Source organism: Ptychodera flava (genome assembly GCF_041260155.1).
Source record: "Ptychodera flava strain L36383 chromosome 3 unlocalized genomic scaffold, AS_Pfla_20210202 Scaffold_27__1_contigs__length_13241970_pilon, whole genome shotgun sequence".
Classification (NCBI taxonomy): domain Eukaryota; kingdom Metazoa; phylum Hemichordata; class Enteropneusta; family Ptychoderidae; genus Ptychodera; species Ptychodera flava.
The window spans coordinates 12,499,025-12,519,065 of NW_027248281.1; the positions used below are offsets into that span (position 1 = coordinate 12,499,025).

Genomic DNA, 20,041 nt, shown 5'->3' on the forward strand with positions numbered 1-20,041 from the left:
GGAACTGAAAAGGGATAAATATGAATATAAAAAGCCAGTTTTCATTGGCGCGGCAGTGCTTGAACTTTCTAAGCTGCTTATGTATGATACACATTACAATTACTTTCGTGTACGGTTCCCTGGAATACGATTAGCCTACATAGATACTGATAGTTTTGTTTACAGTGTGCCGATACCCTCCCCGGACGTAACTTTCAATGATATAGTTCGGGAAGATGTGGAAAAGAATGGTGAGAAGTCTATATATGATACTAGTGGGATGCCCGGGCCCAACTTTCCGAAGATTAATAAAAAAGTGATAGGTAAATTTAAAGATGAGTTGAATGGTGTACCTATTCTTGATTTTGTTGGCATACGCTCGAAAGTGTATGCTTTTCGAACTCCAACTTCCGAGACGAAAAAAAATAAAGGGGTGAAAGATGTTTGTGTTAGAAAACATTTGAACTTTGAAGATTATAAGGATCTGTTTAAAACTAGGAAGGAGCCCGAGCAGGCACAATTTGTACAGTTTGTACGGAAAAAGGCTGGAGAAATCCGTAGTGAAAAGCGTAGTAAAATTATGATGGCACCAAATGATATCAAACGTGTGCAGTTATGCGATCTGGACACGGGCGAATGGTTGGCAGAAACAGATCCGATAGGAATGACCTACGTTACGGTTTAATATTGTAAAGACTTTAATCTACTATTTTCAACAGAGACCAGGGCATCACTGATAACATAAACGTGGGCAAATATATTATCATCGCGAGCGTCGTCGGTACCCTTAACTGAGGTGTCTTTCTTCAGAATTTCAAGTTGAATTCCGTCCTTTGTGTTCATTACTTTAAGACCATTTCCATGAAACTCAATATCTTTAAAACTACGCAGATCGATAAACAGACAGAATTTATTCTTCAAATAATCGACTTCATCTATATCAATTTCACACCAATCTTTATCTTCAGCAAAATACCGTCGCACCTCTCGCCAAAATTGTCTTGGTATCATCTTCTGAGCGTACACTTTATTTGCAATGCCTTCAATCATTACAGACACAGATTCAATGGATGGGTTAAAGAAAAGTTCGCTATTAAGTTCTGACTGATTCTGATTTTTAGTGAAGAGTATAGCGATACCTCTAATGCTACGTCGTGGTGCATTTATATTTTCATTGATAACCGTGGTTGATTCTTTGAATGGGATTATTTTAGAATGATGTATATACTCGTAAAGGTAACTTTTTCCACCGTTGTAATAACCAGCAGTTGACCCCGCGAGTTCGGGGTCAGTTATTGTTTCGTATTCCATTTGAATGTTTTTTAATTTATAATTGGGTGTAACAACATTATTAGTGACAAGTAATTGGGAGGCGGGTGCCAACGTAATTTCCCATTCGATATGACTCCCTAACGCTTTTGGATATGCAACTCCATGACCTGTTATGAGGGGGTGAGTGAGACGAATAGCATATTTTGTTTTATATGTGTCGAAAAGTAAAAGATCGTCCCATTTTGAAAGCCTGTCGGCATTTGCATCGGCTGCGCCGCTTCTTAATTTTCTTAGATTTTCGTTCTGAATTCCGTACAGTGTCATGTTAGTTCTCTCCTTTTTATGTTTGAAGAGATCGCGATAACATTCAAGAAGGTTATATCTATTCAAATTGAAAAGTGTCTGACCCTCAAATTTGAGTTCCATATGCTCCACCAAATTTTTTGCAACATTTTTACTACTCGGTTATCTTCATGTCCCATTACTTCGAGATCAAAAACCAGGTCGAAAGTATCTGGAACTAGTACTACTCCGCTTTCTAACTTTGGACATCGTATGTCAAGTATCATGCCTGGATCTGCCTCACTTGGATTATTAGCAATCACATGATGAGTTCTTTCTGACTTCGTTCCCTGCGGTATTCGGTTGGTGAAATTCGGTAATAATGTTCTATCGTACCCCATTTTTCGTGTAATGTATATAGTAGTGAAGAAGAAAAGAAAAAATAAATCACATCTTTACATAAATATTTCCGTCTGACTGAAAGATAAATCGATTGCCTGTGTCGCGAATCAATCGAAGAACCCAATATTCTTGGAGATGATGAGCCTTTTGGTCATCCTCAGTATCCTGGAATACAGCTATGAATTCTAGTCGCTTAAAGAAGTTAGTCTTTTGACATTCCTTAATGAAAGCTAATATGTTATGATATAGATTATCATCTTTGAGTCGGACACCTGGATTTGCTCGAAGTATATGTCGATTTACCCGCCGAAGTTTGCACCATTCCAATTCGACAGAGAAACCAAACAGGTCTTTATTTTTAGAAAGAAACTTTGCAATATTCTTTTCACCAAACATGTCGATGTCGTATTAATACATAATTTTATTTATAATGACTAATGTTAATCCAGTTAAAAATATCCATAGCTGTTCTCCAACAAATCCAACCACCGATCCTGCTGTTTTTAATAGAAAACTGACAAGGGAGCCGATTAAACCTGGTATTGCAGCAGCACTTTTTGCGGCCAAGGTTTTTAACCATTCACCAAATTGCTTTACAATTTCTTTCGCTTTTGTATATACTTTGGGCGGACCTGAACCACCTGTGTTTGCTCCAGTTCCTCCCCCTCCTCTAGTCACAGGTAGGGCAATTGTTGATATTGTCATTCCAAGGGCAGTAAGTAACGCAGCAATTGTAATACCATTTCGTTTAAATAACTCTGTCAGCTTCAGCCTGAGTGACAATTCGGGATCGGAAATTACATCACAAAGAGACCTAGTCGTAGCCAGACTTTCACGTGCCCCGCTAATCTTGCCATTTTCGTATTCAATTCGATTGTCAATTTTAGCTTCTCTTGTTATGAGTTCAGCTAGTAGTTTCTCGGCTTTTTCTTTTCCTTGGGTGTGATCTTTAGGAATTTCCTCTAACTGTTTTTCAACTTCTCTTTTCTCTAGCCTTATTTTAACTTTTTCATTGTTAAGGTCGCTAATACGCATATTCGCAATCCTTAATTCATCATTAATAGCTCTATATTCAGGGTTTAGATTGTTCCATTGTTCGATTTTATTTTCAAAAGCTTGTATTTTGTGTGCATTACCAGAAGCATCTTGCCGTAAGAATGTCAGTTCATCTTTGTATACACCCATGTCTTCTGGCGTCATCTTCTCAGCCGGTATTTTATCGTTTTTCACATCTTCAGAATACAATGTTGAACTAACAAATTCGGGCTCTGCGCTAGAGTGATATTTGACTCCACTCCATGAGTATACTTTATTTACGAATTCAGAACCTCCTGCCTTCTTTTTTAATGTGGATTTCTCTAAAAATCTACTTCCTTTATCTGTTGTAACTCTGATTTCTTTATAATACAGTTCATCATTAATAATCTCAGCATTTAATTTCAATTCGTTTCGTGCATACGAATTAGTAATATTATATTTGTCTAAGAGTCGTTCAGCAATTTGCTTTGTAATTTCTACTCTCTGTTTAGTCGCACGATCTACATACGGACTATCTCGTGAGCTAGCCTGGGAAGGATCGGCTTCTGCAAGGGCTTTATCATCGGTAAAAGATGTTTCAGCAGCAGTAACATCATTCAAATATGCTTCATCGAATTCCTGGAGTGGTATATTTTCTTCTCCTCCTTCTGCCATATTGTCTTTCTATATTACTACAATTATTTTTTATCCCCCCTTACATATACAGTAAAAAAAAATGCACATCTCAGTTGTTGAAAGCGTTGAACAATTGGCTGATTACATAGAAAGAACAAGTGCTGCATATCGACGAAGTTATAAATTAATGGGTCGAATTGATATGGCTCTTAATATTACTAAAGGAATTCTTGTAAGCTCTGCTGTAATAGCAGCAATTCCAACAGTTCCGGTACTGTTAGCCTTAACTCCTATACCTGGTGTTGTTATTGATGTAATACAAGGGAAAACGGGTGTAGCAAAGAGACGAGAGAAGTATAAACATTATTACGTTCAATATAAACAGCTGCTTACACAAATACAAGAAAAAGCTGCAACAACAGAGGCTCCGGGGTCAGAACTTATTCAGAACATATTTCATCAGGCGCTAGAAATTCAAAAACAAGAAGGATTTAGTCCGCCTCTGGAAAGATACCTAAGACATTATGGATTAAATGGATATGAAAGTTAGTTAACTAGGTCAGGGTCACTGAGCTACATGGATGGTGAGTAGTGTTCTGGGGAGGTGTGAGGAGATTTTGTAACTTTTTTAGGTAAGTGTCCCAGAAATAAAGTTATCCTTACTACTACTAGTTGACTGGGGAAATTAAAAACAAACGTCTACGCATGCGCACATTCTTGAACGTGTAGAAACAATGAATGCTACCGAGACGAGCGATGATAGCTGAGTAACTTCTTGAATTTTCGGCGAGACAATCGGATAAGGTGTTTTAAAAAAAAGGTAATGCCTGACAATATTCGGTCAATAGCATATGTTTGTGTTCCCTCGGGTCTGAGAATCGCCAAATGCGATTTGTTTCCCTCGGCCTACCGCCTAGTGAAACAGACTGTTTAGGGGCGACTCTCAGGTGCTCGGACAACAAACCTATGCCATTACCCTCATGACCTGCTAATATGTGTATACTGCTCCATTCTCGTCGATCAAGATTGAGCCATGTTCCATCCAATATTCATCGATGTATTTAATTAACTTGATTGTCGATGTTCTGATATTAGTTGAATTTTCTTTGTTTGTTGTTTTCTCAAAAATTAACTGGTAACTAGGGAAGTTCCATTCTCCGACGGAATATTAGGAAGAGACTGAAGACACATAGTGAAATGTTGCTGTAACTGAATCAACCTCTTTAAACATACATACACGCCATATGGCTTAATTGAAGTCCTAAAAGCACCCGTTTTTGAATTAAACTGCGTAGCCTTCCCGAGCATCTTTATTTCTAGCTTTCCGTCCACGTTTCGATGGGGGTTGATTCGACGTGACGGGCTTGTATATCTGATCAGTTTTACGTGAACTTCGTCTTCTTACTCTCTGTGTAGCCTGGGATTAAAATTAGAAGTAGAGATCAATAAAACTTTTATGACATACAGACAACGGAAAAAACAGACAGACCGTCAGTCATCCATCAGGTGCAGCGAATGAACGATGTACTTTTAAAGGGGTCCTTACTATGAGAAGATGTATTGTACAGTGACAAGTAATGTGAACTGACTAATTTTAAGTCAAGAGGGTAATTAATTAGCTGTTCATAATTTGCCCTTCCACTGGAAATTTTTCGAGTACCCTGCCGCACTCAAACTTCATTTTTACCCGCTCCCAACATATTTTTGCCTGTTTCCCCTCCCCACTGTGAATGGTTGAAGCTCCCCTGCCCTGTGGCGAAAAAAAAACTTGCCGGTTTCCCCTGCCCTGGAAAAAAGCACCCCTCGAAATTTTGTCATTCCATTTTTCCTGCAGACATGAAGCTACCCTACCCTGTGATGAAAAAAAACTGTCGATTTTCCACTGCCCTGAGAAAAAATCCCCTGAAAATTAACATTCCCATGCAGAAACATACTGCAGTGGCCTGCTATTTGGTTTCCATCTCGCAGTACATAGAGCGAGATTTGGGGTCAATCGATAGGCTAAGCAGTCTGGGTAACCTTTAAAAGGTATAAGTACTTGCCTTGTGTCCCCATCCCCGGAAACACGATGGCTGAAATTTCCCTGTCCCCGTTTTAAAAGTAGCTTCCCCTCTCCTCGTTTTTCGCCAAGCCCTGTCCCCAAGACAATCAACCAATATCTGCCCTGCCCGACAAAAAAACTAAAATTTGCTCCCCTGCCACCTAAAAATATGTCCCCTGCCCTAGCAAAATTAAAATTTCCCCTGTCCTCAAAAATTGCTTCCGGAATAGCTTTTTCGATGAATAGCTCCGTTGGCTGCACCTGATCCATGGAAACGGGCTTTGTATAATACACGCGCAATTCAAACAAAACTAATTGTGTTCTAGGGAGAATCGGTTTTGCTCTGTTTGAGCAAATTCGCACAAACTACAACGGGAACGCCTTGGAAACAGGTTATTGTAAAATACTTAATCACCGTAAAAAATTCTATTTTGAAATGTGACAGATGTCGGGAGAGAAAACGTCTATCGAGCAACCTCTGTCAGCAATTTGTCGTGTTCAGCGGATGTCCAAATATTAATTGTGTCGTCGGCTTTTAGAGGAGGGTGTTTGTGATCAAATGCAATGAGTTTTATTGTCGTGCTCGAATTTCAATAATTCGCACCTATTCCGGAAAAAACCGCATTACTGTAATTGCTGTAGCCTGTTTTAAAATAAAATATTCAGTGGATAATTCAAAATTCCTGATGTCTTGTCAAAATTTAATGACTCTGTATTTATCTGTAATAAAAGTAATTCCAACCAAGACTTCGACTGTGGTGTGACCAATATGACACTGTTATTGCTCATCTGGACCAATCAGATTGACGTTTTTACAATGTCATCGTATTAATATAATGTAATCGCTGCATAAGATGATGAATAGCGGATAAATAAGACACCTTAGATAATTAAGAAAAACTAGGGACTCCATATTAATGCTTCGGCAAGATTAATTCTATCGGAGTACAGTGGAAGTTGTCACTTAATAGGGCAGTGTTTTGCGGACGTCATGTCTACATACTTACCTTTCGTCTACGAATTAGAACCACTGTCACAACGATGAAGATGATAACAAGCGCTACGATGACAATCACAACGATAATAATATACCATTGGAATGAACCTCCAGTTTCCTTCTCCTCTCCTACAATAAACAAGTATTTCGAATAAGAAGAATTGTTAATGATACCTTAATTGAACTAACACAATTTCATGATATAAGATTTTTTCGCAAGTAACGGGAACAAACGAAGCGGCAAAACGTTGAATGCATTAACACTTGCAGATAATTTGCGGATCATTCAGCTTAGGGGCGAATGGATACAATAGACCTTTCCCGGTTACCCACAATGCATTGCTATTTCAGTGTCAAATAACACACTGAAAATAACAAAAACATACTGATTTGTGTGGTATGATGGATTGTTCTACAAAATGACACATACATGCACTATCAAAAAAACCTCGCGTATTTTATATTCACCGGCGACGAAAATATAGGTCAGTGTGTACCCTATCATAGTGTTCTGTGGTTATCGTACCCTGCGTACAACCTGCGGCTGAAAAGTTATATTACAAATGTACAAATGTGCGCACTGAATCATGGAACCGGTAAAAGACCTATAAGATAGACAGTTCAAGACAAAGTTGTAGCCGTTCTCTTGTTGAATATAAATGTTGATATTATGTTGATATTACATTTAAATATACAGCGCGATAGTTGAATCTATGTTCGTGTTGTTCCAGGAAAAGCTGTTTCAAAATATTACAAAAAAACTATTATAACATCCACATATTACGGTGTATTTGCTGAGAATGATTCGATCAACAAGTCTTATAATAAAAATGTCTACATACCATTTGTCGCGTTTCCCATAATAACTTGATGACCTATTTCAACAAAAAGGGTAAACTATCATGAAACAATATTGGACTAGTTTCGACGCACAAAGTTGTAATTTGACTTCTTAATCACCCATCGTTTTATAAATTGGGTTGTTATACCAATCACAGTACTAGCCCCTCACGAGGATGGAGTTAACAATAAGCAAGTTTTGAACTAGCGCCACCACTAAAATCCACAAATCGTAATTTTTGTAATTTATTTGCGCAATGAGTCATTTCTCGTAAAAAATGCTGTTGTTGCTTGTTCCGCACTGGCAAGGGTCAGGGGCCTATTTGATCCCATGGCTAATAATTAAAAAACAAGTTCTGAGGCAGTCAATATAATGTTTAATATTAATTTCAAATGACTCATATCGAAAAGTACTTACTTGTGTTCACCTGTAATGTAATTGTATGTTGCAAAATGTTGTTTTTATCAACCTTCTCTCCATCGATTTCAGCCGTACAAGTATACTCTCCCTGGTCTGATGGTTCGATATTATCAATCTTCAGGTACTTCATTTCGTCATCGATGAAGTATTTGCCTTCAATGACGTAATGCTCCACCCTTGATACATTTTTCTGAGCGATGACGATACCATCATCCTTTCCCCATCTCACCGTCACCAATTTTCCATCGATCGGCTTGTTGATACAGGATAGCAATGCTGAGCTGCCTTCGTTGACAAGGATGCTTTCGCAAAGACATTCCGTGATACCTCCTGAGGAAAGATATGGTACATTTTCGAAGGATTTTCTCATCAATTCAGAGAACAAACAACATATGAAATTGGGAATTGAATGATCGTCTGAAGTATTTCATTCTACATTTGAATAATATTGTCGGTCAATATTATCCCTTTCCTTGTGTAATGCAAGAATGATGTAAAATCAGTGTACATCTATATACAGGTACAAACATGTGACTTAACACATTGCTCCCAAACACCTACATTATCACAAGATATGACCGAGACGTTTTAGTAATCTTCATGTTTTTGGCAGAATGAGCTGTGACTTTAGCTTAATCGTAAATACGATGGCAAGGTTGAACTTCACCGTTAATACAATGCTAAACCTGATGTGCCTAAATGACCATGCAGCAGATTCAGCGGCTGTTAAATTTGTACTAGAGTCATTTCACCATTACGAAATATAAATGCTTACTAATAATTCTCTTCTGAAGTGTTACAACGTCTGAACAGAAACAAAATGGCGGCCTTTGCCACTGTTTATTCATATCGCACACATCGGTCACAGTTTAAAGTCTAACTTCCCTATATTGTTTATTATGGTTTAGAGGAAATTCAATCAATAATCACATAGGTGAGGAAAGTTAGCTAAGATAAGCAATAAATCGCATTTCCTAAAGGATGGCCCTAGCACAAAACGTGGATTGTAAATATTTATATAATATTACTTACCGATTATTCCAAGAGATATCAGGCAAAGTCTTACGTTCGCCATTATTGCGAGACTCGTCTGACAATTGACAGTCTTGGACGCTATTATGTATTATCTATCCTGGTCTTCAACAACAGAAATAGAAATTGGGTTATTTCAGTTGACGTGCTAACATAACCTGTACATAACCATAAAAAGTCTGTAGTTGTTTTTCTCTGCTTTTTATTGATTGCTGAAAGGAAACGGTCAAATTAGGTCAAAGTATAAGACCAGCCACAATCGAAACCTTGTGATCTCTGAAACCCCCTAGGCAGCTGAATAATTAACCCAACTTTAAACAAAATTAATTATTCAATTTGTAATTTTTGAAGGATCACATTTACAATTAAAAATTGGTAAAACAGTTATACTTCAAGATCGCAACACAATTTTTAATAACATACTGGCACACTTACCTTTTCCCTATGGCACGCAGGTTGAAACATTGACCCAAATGTCATATTGGCGGCCACCCAGAGTACATACTTGTGTTGCTAAGTACTAATGTTTTATCAGATACTATTTATAGGTTGTTATTTTTCAGACTCGGTGTATTGACAAATACCAGGAGCAGTGGCACTTGCATGTTGGGTGAATTTTTTCATTAAATTAGTTTTATGGTACATTTGATGACTAAGATATATTTCTTGCTTCGCCCGTGAAAGCGCCATTAACTTACTTATCTCGTAGGTCGTCCAAGTTCTATTTCAAACGACCGTCTCATCGTATCCGGTTCATGTCATAAGTAATCTAGCCTAAAGAGAGCCTAATGAAGCCATAGGGGGAGGGGGTCCGGAGGAGTTTCACCGCAAACTCTGAAATTTCGACTAAACCGCGCCCCCTGCCAGCCATGATGAATTTGAGTACCACCTCTCTAACTCTAAGAATTTTTGACCGATCCTCCCCCCCACACTTAGAAAAGTTAAATACCAATACATGAACTGGAAAAATTACAAAAATACAACAATGGTAAAGACTTTCAAATCCTGATGTACACTCCTAGATTATCATCGGTTATCTCATGACGGTTGAAAAAAGGTGAAACAAAGTGACATTCAAGTGAAAAAATGTAGATAAAAAAACCTAACGCTATAACGAGTACCAACCATATAGTATTGTTTAATTTCACTAGAATATCTGACTTGGCAGAATTTTAAAGTTCATGGGGGAGAAAACGCAAGAGGCTGAGAGGGAAAGTGTCAGAGGGGGGTGTCCCTCATCTTACCTGAAAAATTTCGAGAAGTCGATGTGTGCTATGTTGCAGTATGGTGCAATCTGAGAGGTGTTTTTCATTTGCTTTTTTACTAGGTAAATCTGTTAGAACAGCCCAAGGGGAGAACTTGAGAGGGGTTCTCCCCCCAACAGGAAATGAGAAATTGATGTGTATAATGGTTCAATCTGAGAGATGTTTCGATTTATTTTTCACTCGGTAAAATTGTTTGAAAATGATATTAAACACTGATATTTTGCTACATTTTCAGTACAGTGTTTAAGTGACTGTCATAATATTCAGCAATCAAGCGATTGCAATGCATTTTGTAAAAATGGTTCAGTTTTCAAGAGATTGAAGACCAAAGAATATGCAGAATTGGAAAAGCTGTGACCTGTTTGTGTTATTTCACCAGCTGCCAGCTTCTAATGGAAAACCTGAATACGGAATGGTTAAATGTCAAAATGGTTATTTATACCACCCTAGGTCATGTGACCTATTGTTCTTGCCGTGCATTTATTCTCGTAAACTCACACAGTTCCTATTGTTTTTATGCGGATTATATTATCGGCCACATTTTTCATTTGCTGATATGATATCACTACATTTTTATGAATAGACATATTAAAAAAGAGTGTTAATAACTTAACAACATATGAAAGAAATGGTGGCTGATATCAAAATGTGCATACAAGCAGAAACCACCTGAAAATTCAGGATTCCAACCATTCATACGCACAATTAACACAAAAAGCCATGTAATTTTTGAAAGGCATATAATTGACAAGCACTGTCTAAAAATGGAAATTCATCTTTTTCGAGCCATGTCCAATGTGAACCAGTATAACAACTTGTAGATTACTTTAAACACGTAGAAATATACAGCGCAACTTGACTAAGAAAAACTCTCCCACAACTTACATTATTCTTCTCGTGTTAACGGCTGTGCTTTTTTGTCATCCCCGATACCACGTCTATCAATATTTTTCACAATTCCGTCAATTGTATAGTGGAAAACCTGAAAATGTGCGTATTGTTGTTCATAAAATTCAGGTTTCGCCGACGACATTCGTCAGGCAAATACCGCTGAATGCTACGACACAAAGCTCTCAAACATTGTGATGGATATTCTGTTCCATCCACTCGCCGAACTTCAACCACGAAACGACAAAGCCAGAATTGAGTTACCTCGCTTCCATAGGATAGTGCAGGCACAAATGTGAACACTTCACTACTTCCACCGCCTGATTTACTGATATGTCCATTCCCCAATTGACCCCAGGTATCACAGACTGTAACACCCCAGTTGGTCGCTTTCCTCGTGTCCGGCAGACGTGAACGTTGAATGTTAGCAACATCTTCCGTGCCGACTGGAGCTGCAAAACGTGACCGCTCTTGTTTTTTGTGAGGGTGAATGCTGCCTCCTCCGCTATTTCCTTGTTGGTTTAGTATCTACTTTATCATACTGGGACACAAAAAGTCCAATATCGCCGTCATAGTAGGAAATATCGGGATATTGAGCAGCGTCCATGTCTACACTCCAGGAGCTAAGTAAAAACTCAGAACTTTGGCTAAGGCAATACACGTTGGGAGAACTTTATGAACAATTAATTGATTTGAGCCAATCCCATGGATTTCTTAGCATACGAAATTCAAATAAGCCAATAAAAAAGTAGCCAATTCAGCACCACCTGCGCTTGCCAGGGACAATTAGAAAAGATCGGAAGGGAGCGTGTATACACGAACCTATCAGAAAATCGTTTCCTCCCACACAGATGCTCTGTTCAGTACTTGGTTCTAATTCACATGTAAATGAACGGTCGTCATTCAAGTGACACATTCGAAATGATGGCAAAGGCAACCATCGCAATTCTAGCCAAATTTGTGTGTTTGTCGTGGTATAAGTCGGTTATCACAACTCTTAACGGTACGTTTTCGGTTGTTATCACGACACTTTTGGTCATCAAAAGTCACTCGGCCTGCGGCCTCGTCGGTAAGACTTAATAGACGATGGCCCAAATATCGTATAGATGTAGGCGTTGATGGGATTAGTAAATTCTTCTCCTGTACAGAAGGAAGGAACAATGTCTTCAAAGCAAGTTATATGAAACATGGTATTTTGATCAAGTCTGTCGTCTCATAGCTAAAGTGTCCTTCAACCATTTGTACATCTACAAAATGTATGGCAAAGCAAGACTTAATTTTGCAGAAATTTTGCTGATTTTGTAGGAAATAATGAAGAAAACTTGCCAATCCCACTGAATAGTTTCAAGGAATATTCAATTTTTCAGAAAACTGGTGTGTAAAATTACAATGATTTCTTTATTGCGGGAATTTCCGTATGCGTAGACAGTTTGAGTCATTGTTTCAATTCATAAGAAAGGTGATCTAAATCGCGATAGTGCGGATATCTGACGGGGCAGACGTTGAAAGTACAGGGGAGAATACGCAAGAAGCTGAGAGGGAAAGTGTCAGAGGGGGCTGTCCACTATCTTGGGTGGAAAATTTTGAGAAATTGATGTGTGCACTGGTGCAGTCTAGTGCAATCTGGGAGGTATTTCTAATTTTTTTGTCCCTTGCAAATGCGTTAAGAGTTTTTGCCCAGGCCACTCACCCTTGCAACTGGAAGACGTCCTGGTGAGAAAGAGAACCAAGGCACTTGGAGATGTGTGATCTCTGTCACAGATGGTGCTGTATGGTGATAATTGCACAGATAAAATTTCTTACAGTGTAACTTCTTTTAACAAGTAAAACTGTTAGAACACACAGGGAAAAAGCATGAGAGGGGGTTCCCCTCTCGTATCGAAAATTTTGAGAAATTTATTATGTTTAAAGATGCAATCTGAGAGCTGTTTCAATTTATTTAGCACGCGGTAAAATTATTTGAGAATTCAACACTGATATTTTTATTATAGTTGTTTGCATGATCAGCGCTTGATTCACAATAGTGAACAACCAAACAATGACAATACATTTTGTAAAAAAAAAGTTTGTTAGAAATTGACGACCATAGAATATGCAGGAATGGAAAATTGTGACCTTCTTGTGTCATGTCTCCAGCTGCCAGCTTTTAATGAAAAGCCTTAATACGGGTATGGTTAAATGTCAAATGGTTATTTAAATGAAGTCAATGAAAATATGTTTCTGTGATAATAAAGGATGAATTCGCAGCAGTTCAGTTTTGTCCTAGATCCTGTAAAAAGGAATTGATGTATGCAATGGTGCAGTCTGATGTACGGCAACCGACTCGGATGAGGCTCATGAAAACACTTTCAATAGTTTTATTTCAACTGCGATTTTGACTTTGGAGTTTCTTTACCTTTTGATGTTTGCTTTAAAGTTAGAATCATTTTCATTCTTGATCGTTAAATTCATTTTCATATCGATGATTTTGATTTTGATTTTTTATTCCGAATGAAAATTGACTTTAGATTTCCCTTTCATTTTGATTTTCGTTTTAAACTTCGAATCATTTTCATTCTTGAAAATGAAATTCATTTTCATTTTGAGTTTGATTTTGGTTTTGATTTTTCACTCTCGAATAAATATCAATTTCGCTTTTATTTTTCAGTTTGATTTTGATTTGTAATGTACTATTGCGAAATGACATTCATTTTTGTTTCTTTTTTCACTTTGATTTTGCGCTGCTAAGTTTCGTACCGGTTTATATTTTGATTTGTATTTTAAAAATTAATGTCACTCTCGTTTCATTTTTCATGTTTCATTTTGATATTTGTTTAAATTTCATTTTTATTTTTGTTTCAAAAATCACTTTTGATATTCATTGAAATTGTATCATTGACGAATCTTCATTTTACTTTGATATTATGTTATGTCTCTATGTATATATGAATGTTTGTATGTTTGTCAGTATGTATGTATTTGTGTGTATATCAATGTCAAATGGGTACAGTAAGCACAGTCGATTCATGCAGACAGACATGAAATTAAGTCAGCACACTTGAAATGTCATACTTCATCTCATTTACAAATCTTTGGATGTCATTTACGTAATGTAGAAATGGAGTGTTTTAACAATATACATTGAGTAGAAGTCTGAAATTGTTTCAATCTTCTACTCAGTCAAGGTATATCGATAAAACATTCCGTAAATAAAATTAAAAAAAGGTTTTATCAATAAAATGAATTCTGCAGATGACTGAGTATAATATGGTCTCCCAATGGTACCGTTTTTCATTTTGGGAGTAGATGACTCATAGGATGAACGCAGACAAAATGAAGGAGACCCCTAGCAGAGGTGACAGTATTTAGTACTTTAAGTGTAGGTACTTTTAACATATGTGACGCTACAGCTGATACTACTGGCAAAGAGGATACAAAGCGATGAATGTTTAATGATATACTTTTGAATAATAATGTACTAAACATTCTGTTTTCCTGTTTTTGTCGCATCAGTTGAAAGCACATGAATTTAAATATGGTAAAAAGTGTGAATGGACTATTTTGAATGAGTCAGGAATGTACATAATGCTTTGTGCATTGCCAGATGAGAAGAACTGCTGTACATGAATTGTTGTATATCACTATGCGGAGAGAACAGCAGTAAATCAAAAAGTGATGTGGTTAACTAGACTGTAAGCAGCAGTCTAGTTGAGTGTCAATGACCCCACGCTTTGCTGGTCTGTTTTCCATTTGTCAGTGAAGCTTAATATTAATGGGTTAGTCAGTAGCTGCATCTTTTGACAATTTTTTTCATGATTTTTACTCTGTATTGAATCGTAGACATGTCCTGATACATGGCGTTCACATGTACAAAGTGTTTAGATATTTCCAACAGACGAATTATAGTCAGGACTAAAATAGAACAAGCTGCTCATACCTGTGCTTAAAACTTGGCATTGCAACATGCCTTACACCCTTTCACCATCACGGTGAAAAATTGAAGTGAAAAAGCTTAGAGAGTGCAAGAAATTGTAGTTAATACTTTAGAAAAAAATAACAAAGAAGTTACTCTCGTTATTGACTACAACTGCCCGCTTTTAAAGACAATTTTAAATTGATTATCTATCATTCCATGATAATTTTAGTAGAATGCAACAGTACTTCAAATAAAAGTTGCCACGTCAGGTATGTCAAAAAAAACAGTGTTCAAATATTAGACTCTCAGAAGGGAAAGATGGTGGCATATGTTCGATATACAGTTTTATCAAATTAAATCTGAAAAATTCGAGAATTTCTCCCACCTTTTAAGCTAGAACGTAACGAAAGAAGAACGGCGTGTCAATCATGTAATATCACCCCCTTGTAATATAAACGTCCATAAGTTGGAAGAAGACTAGATCGTGTACATTAAGATTTTCGACAAGTTCGTCTAATAAGGCACCTGGAAGGTTCGTAAGGATTCTTGATATTGATTGAGATATCAGAAAAAGCACACAAGTCATTCAACGTGACCGTACATCTCTGTATTGTAGAATGTTTTAAAATGTGAAATTTGTTGATGTAAAGTCTAAAAGCAAAACAAACACTCGTAGTTCTCTGTGCAACATTTAAATCACCAGAGAAACCATTTTTGCAAAAGTAATGTTTTGTTAATTGATCTGCGTATAATTTTACATGTATAAAACGTCGTCTTTAATGCAGGAGGCGGCAGATTAATCCTAGCAGCACGCCTCATATCTCGGTCGAAAGGACGAACTAAATACACTTTACAAATTGTACTTGAACGTACTCTATATTGTAGAGATATTTCTTGTTGTCTTGACGAGGGAACCACACTACTGATACGTATCATAAAGAACTTCTAACATAATTCATATTCACCAATGTAAAGGAATGATTATTTTATTGTGTTGAAGTTCGGCTTCATGAAATGTAACACATGTAAACTTTCGTCACAACTGAAAAACAAGGACAGAAAACATATACTTTCAAAAAGAAGACCAAGATCTGTGATTACAACGAATGTTTCTGATTAGGTACTGTACAAGATTCATTTCGCATGCATTACACGCGGATGGAAATTATATAAATCTAGTCATGCCAAATAAGCTTATAGCAACTGTATCGATTACCAATTGTAGAGAAGGTGGCTTGTGCTCTTTTTAACTTTGAATGAAGCAGATAAAGAGTCGGTTAGTAAATTTATTATGTTTGCACAAAACCTCTGACTTACTTAAATGTTTCATTTTATGTGACACTGTCGTGGTCACTTTCAGGCAGTTCCAAAAGATTTTACACATATTAAACATTTTAAACCACCAAAAGAGCAGCCACCTTTCGTATGTTGTCGGTGACCGACAACAAATGTACTCACCTGTAACCTATACGGGGCAACACATTTATGAAGTAAGAGATGGTAGTGAAAACAGGTGCCGCGCAAGGGGGTTCAATTACATGAGTCGAGATCCATTGAGCCAGCCAGGTGGTGGTGTCGCTCACTGGCTGTGGTACAGGTGAATTAAATGATATCAACAACTTACTTCGCAGTAGCATACCTAAGGCAGATCTAGGGAAACCCAAGGAACTCTCTAAACTCTTTGAGAAAATGGAAAACGGTGTATTAATACAGTCAACGACACGGATATTTTGGAAAGTGTGATGTTCAAATGAGGCAGAGCCGACGTGCAACGGAAACTAAGTTCATTTCACAAAACTCCATAGCTCTAGAATCATTAGTGACTACTAAATATTCCTTACTTAAGATTTGGCCGAGTGGTTCTGTATGTTAGTTGTCTGCTGGGTGACTGGATACCGTATTTTGTGAGTTCAAACTCGATTGAAAACATAGGCCTGAAAGACATTGATTTGTTGTCATCATCGTGACGAAACCCGACTAAGAAGAACATAATATCAGAACCCATACATTCTCTAACAGTTTGCAAATATTATAGTCAAATGAACTACCAGGAAGGGTACAAAAATTAGATCATCAATAGATAAGTAGCCGATAGTCAAAGATCAGTGAAAATAAGTAGATTCCAAGTTGCCTGTTGTGAGTCGAATAGAAAAACCGGAGCAGACAGAAATCCCGAAATTCTACTAGGTCTATGATGGTACTAGAAAGTCTCGCCAAAGACACGGAGGAGATACGAAAAGGCAAAGAAGTAAACATTTAAAGAAGAAGATATCGAAAAATCTTGTAACTGTCTACTTCATCTCGAATTGGATTTAAACAACAACCTCAAACTTACTTGCAGAAAGGAATAAACGGGATTTTAGTTAAATGTGCATCATGTAGTGAAAGCCAAGATCATACTGACAAGCGATATCAATGTTCATAGATCGATCTCAGTCTAACTAAAACTGAATTAATTAAAAACAATAACATTTGACACTGAACGTAATTGCTTGGTCGGCAAGCCGGACATTGAAATCCCCTCTTTTTATCTGTAAAATTAGGAACTTTTGTAAGAGCTCCGAAAATATGCATAAGATCTCTAGTAATATATTTTGACTTTCAATGTTTATTTGGAGTGTCTACCGCAATGAACATTATTTTGTTTTCTTTGGACGAGGGCATTCAATTTTTTCTTTTTATAATAATTTTTTTATTGAATCTTGAATAGCAATATCATATTAACAGACGTGAATGACAACATCAACCCTTTAACAGTATAGCTAAAATATTACAAATGGAATTTTTTTTTAAAAAAAAACAGACTTCAGGCATTAGAATATTTTGAAATTTAAGTTGTAAAACTTTGGAAAATACTTCATTGAGAGCAAATATTATATTTGGCAGTAATTTAGTCAGGATCTTGCCTTTGAGAGTATTCAAACGCACAAGCATTCCTCTTCTGGGTCAGCATATTCTAAAGGATAAGACACCTCCCGGGCATTTGTTTTTTGAGCTCTAGACTGTGTAATTAGAAGGAGACTACACGTCTTTGAAAGCTTATGTTCTAGTAACTCTAGTTGATCATAGCGTACTATTAAGCCCTAGATTATACTGTATTGGAGAGCAACACGGCTAAAACGTCAAGAACACGTCTAGTGACGGTCTTTATGTCCAATTGTATTATGTTTCAGCTCTGTGTAAATGTTTTCACGTTACTGTTTTAATATTTTTCAATATGACATTTTTGTATGAAATTGAAGGTGTCCTTAGTACACAGTTAAGGATGTACGATCGGTAGCGCCGATTTCCGCGCAGAAATGTATCCATAGTAACCACGCGCGCATAGTGACGTTCCGAACGTTTTTGCGTCGTACAAAATGTCGTCTGCAGGTAAAGGAAAATCGCGCCGAGAAAATGTTCAGCGTGCCCTCAAAACACGCTGGAAAGTACGAGAATTCAGCAAAGAGATAAAAAATGCAACATGACCGTAGCCTGTACAGCGTAAGTCAGAAGTGTGACGTCTGATTCGCTATACAAGAGGAGGTATACAGGTCATGGTTATAATTTCAATGATAGTGTCCGCTAGTAGACCTACCGGAGAATGGAAGAATGGCCCGTCGCATTGTCGATTTGAGTGAACTAGCCGAAAATCTTGACACTTGTGTCAGTTGCGGGCTTGCCTTTACGATTGTCATCATGTATTGGAGAAACGCAAAGTTCACGGCCTCGGCTCCTGACTCCACGTAGTGTGTGACAACTAACTTAGCCTGCAGCGAAGTCAACCTAATCCCCACCGATAAGCGTCACGGTAGTAAATTACGTGGGTTTTTGTATGCTGTATTTATACATAGACTCTAAAAAGTGGAAGAACCTAAAAGTCTTTGCTTGTTCTGACATTTCCCTCTCGTTAAAATTTACAGGTAGGCTTGAATCATGGCCATGCCTGGACAAGGCCACTGCAGGTACTGGGTAGCCACTGCAGGTCAGCAGCATTTGAAGAGCGCCCTCACGCGACGAACCCGGGAGAGCATGGTTTATCGCCAGAACCTGTAAATCCTAGTTAGATTTTGCAAAATTGTGAAAAATCGAGCTCGGTGACCTACTAAACAAAATGAGGTTTTGAAAAATTAACAAAAAGAGCTATTATTTGGCAAAGTTTGAAAAAATTGACATTCGTAGAAACTATCAATAATTAATAAATTACCCTCTCCCATTCCTAAAAATTGGGGCACATTTGTTGCAATTTTGGTTAAAAAATAAATATGATGACTTTTTAACTCAATTTTAATGTAAGTAAAATCTTCAAAGTAGCTTAGGTTTATAATTTCTTTATTCTTTTACAGTGTTAACGTGAAAAATGCGATCATGATACAAATATGAAAATGATGACCTGTTTTATCGATTTTTAGTGATTTTGTGAAAAACCGTGAATTTTTAATGTCATTTTGTAAACAAATAAGCGCGGTGACCCCATATTTTTTCCCAGTTTTAGACTATTCACATATGTAGGTATTCAAAAATCCCCTTTTGAAAAAATTGACATTACTTTTACTTTTTCCGATCGTACATCCTTAAATTTAGTGTTTTGATTTGAAATTCGCTAGAATCTTTTGAAAAACAGATTCTGCACAAGGCACCAAAAACATGCAATGAATACAGAACCAGCGATAAAATGTCATGTTACAGTATTATCATGTTTAGAATACTAATTTTAATTGAATAGATGATATATCACATTTAATAAAACTTATAAGAATGGCTATTGAGTTTATGAAAGACTTATATTAACATTTGGTCATGTTATTATAGCCCATATGGTTGCCTTCACTATCAACAATATCCCGAATTTCCCCTTGTAATCTACCAACGTACAACTTCGTATAAAAATATTTGACTCCTAAGTGTTGATGGCTCCTTCAGTTCATTTTATTATAATGGAAATATTAACAACATCTTTTAATTTTTTAGTTTCCAAAGAATATGTGAGCAGAACTATGAGCTTTTATATTTAGTAAATACTAAACTCAGCTCGTCACATTTCATATCACAGTATAACTTATTTAATTTTAATTTGGTAAATGGTAATCTGTAA

The 20,041-nt window shown here is 37.0% G+C and overlaps 1 protein-coding gene across 1 annotated transcript; it reads right to left on the bottom strand.

The window, feature by feature from the left end:
• Positions 1-2,882: 2,882 nt before the first annotated feature.
• Positions 2,883-9,105, bottom strand: LOC139126284 (uncharacterized). Its single transcript, XM_070692325.1, has 5 exons — positions 8,920-9,105; positions 7,885-8,217; positions 7,469-7,501; positions 6,637-6,755; positions 2,883-5,005 (listed from the first exon to the last, which is right to left on the bottom strand). Exons 1-5 carry the CDS (start codon positions 8,960-8,962, stop codon positions 4,871-4,873), a joined length of 663 nt encoding a protein of 220 aa, XP_070548426.1. The 5' UTR covers positions 8,963-9,105; the 3' UTR covers positions 2,883-4,870.
• Between the last annotated feature and the right edge of the window lie 10,936 nt (positions 9,106-20,041).

Excerpts from the sequence above, each read along its gene's own strand:
- LOC139126284 (XM_070692325.1), bottom strand. The coding sequence starts at position 8,962 with ATGGCGAACGTAAGACTTTGCCTGATATCTCTTGGAATAATCG. Across the intron at positions 6,756-7,468 it reads TATGGGAAACGCGACAAATG|GAGAGGAGAAGGAAACTGGA; the intron begins GTATGTAGACAT and ends TGTTTATTGTAG. Across the intron at positions 5,006-6,636 it reads TTCTAATTCGTAGACGAAAG|GCTACACAGAGAGTAAGAAG; the intron begins GTAAGTATGTAG and ends TTTTAATCCCAG.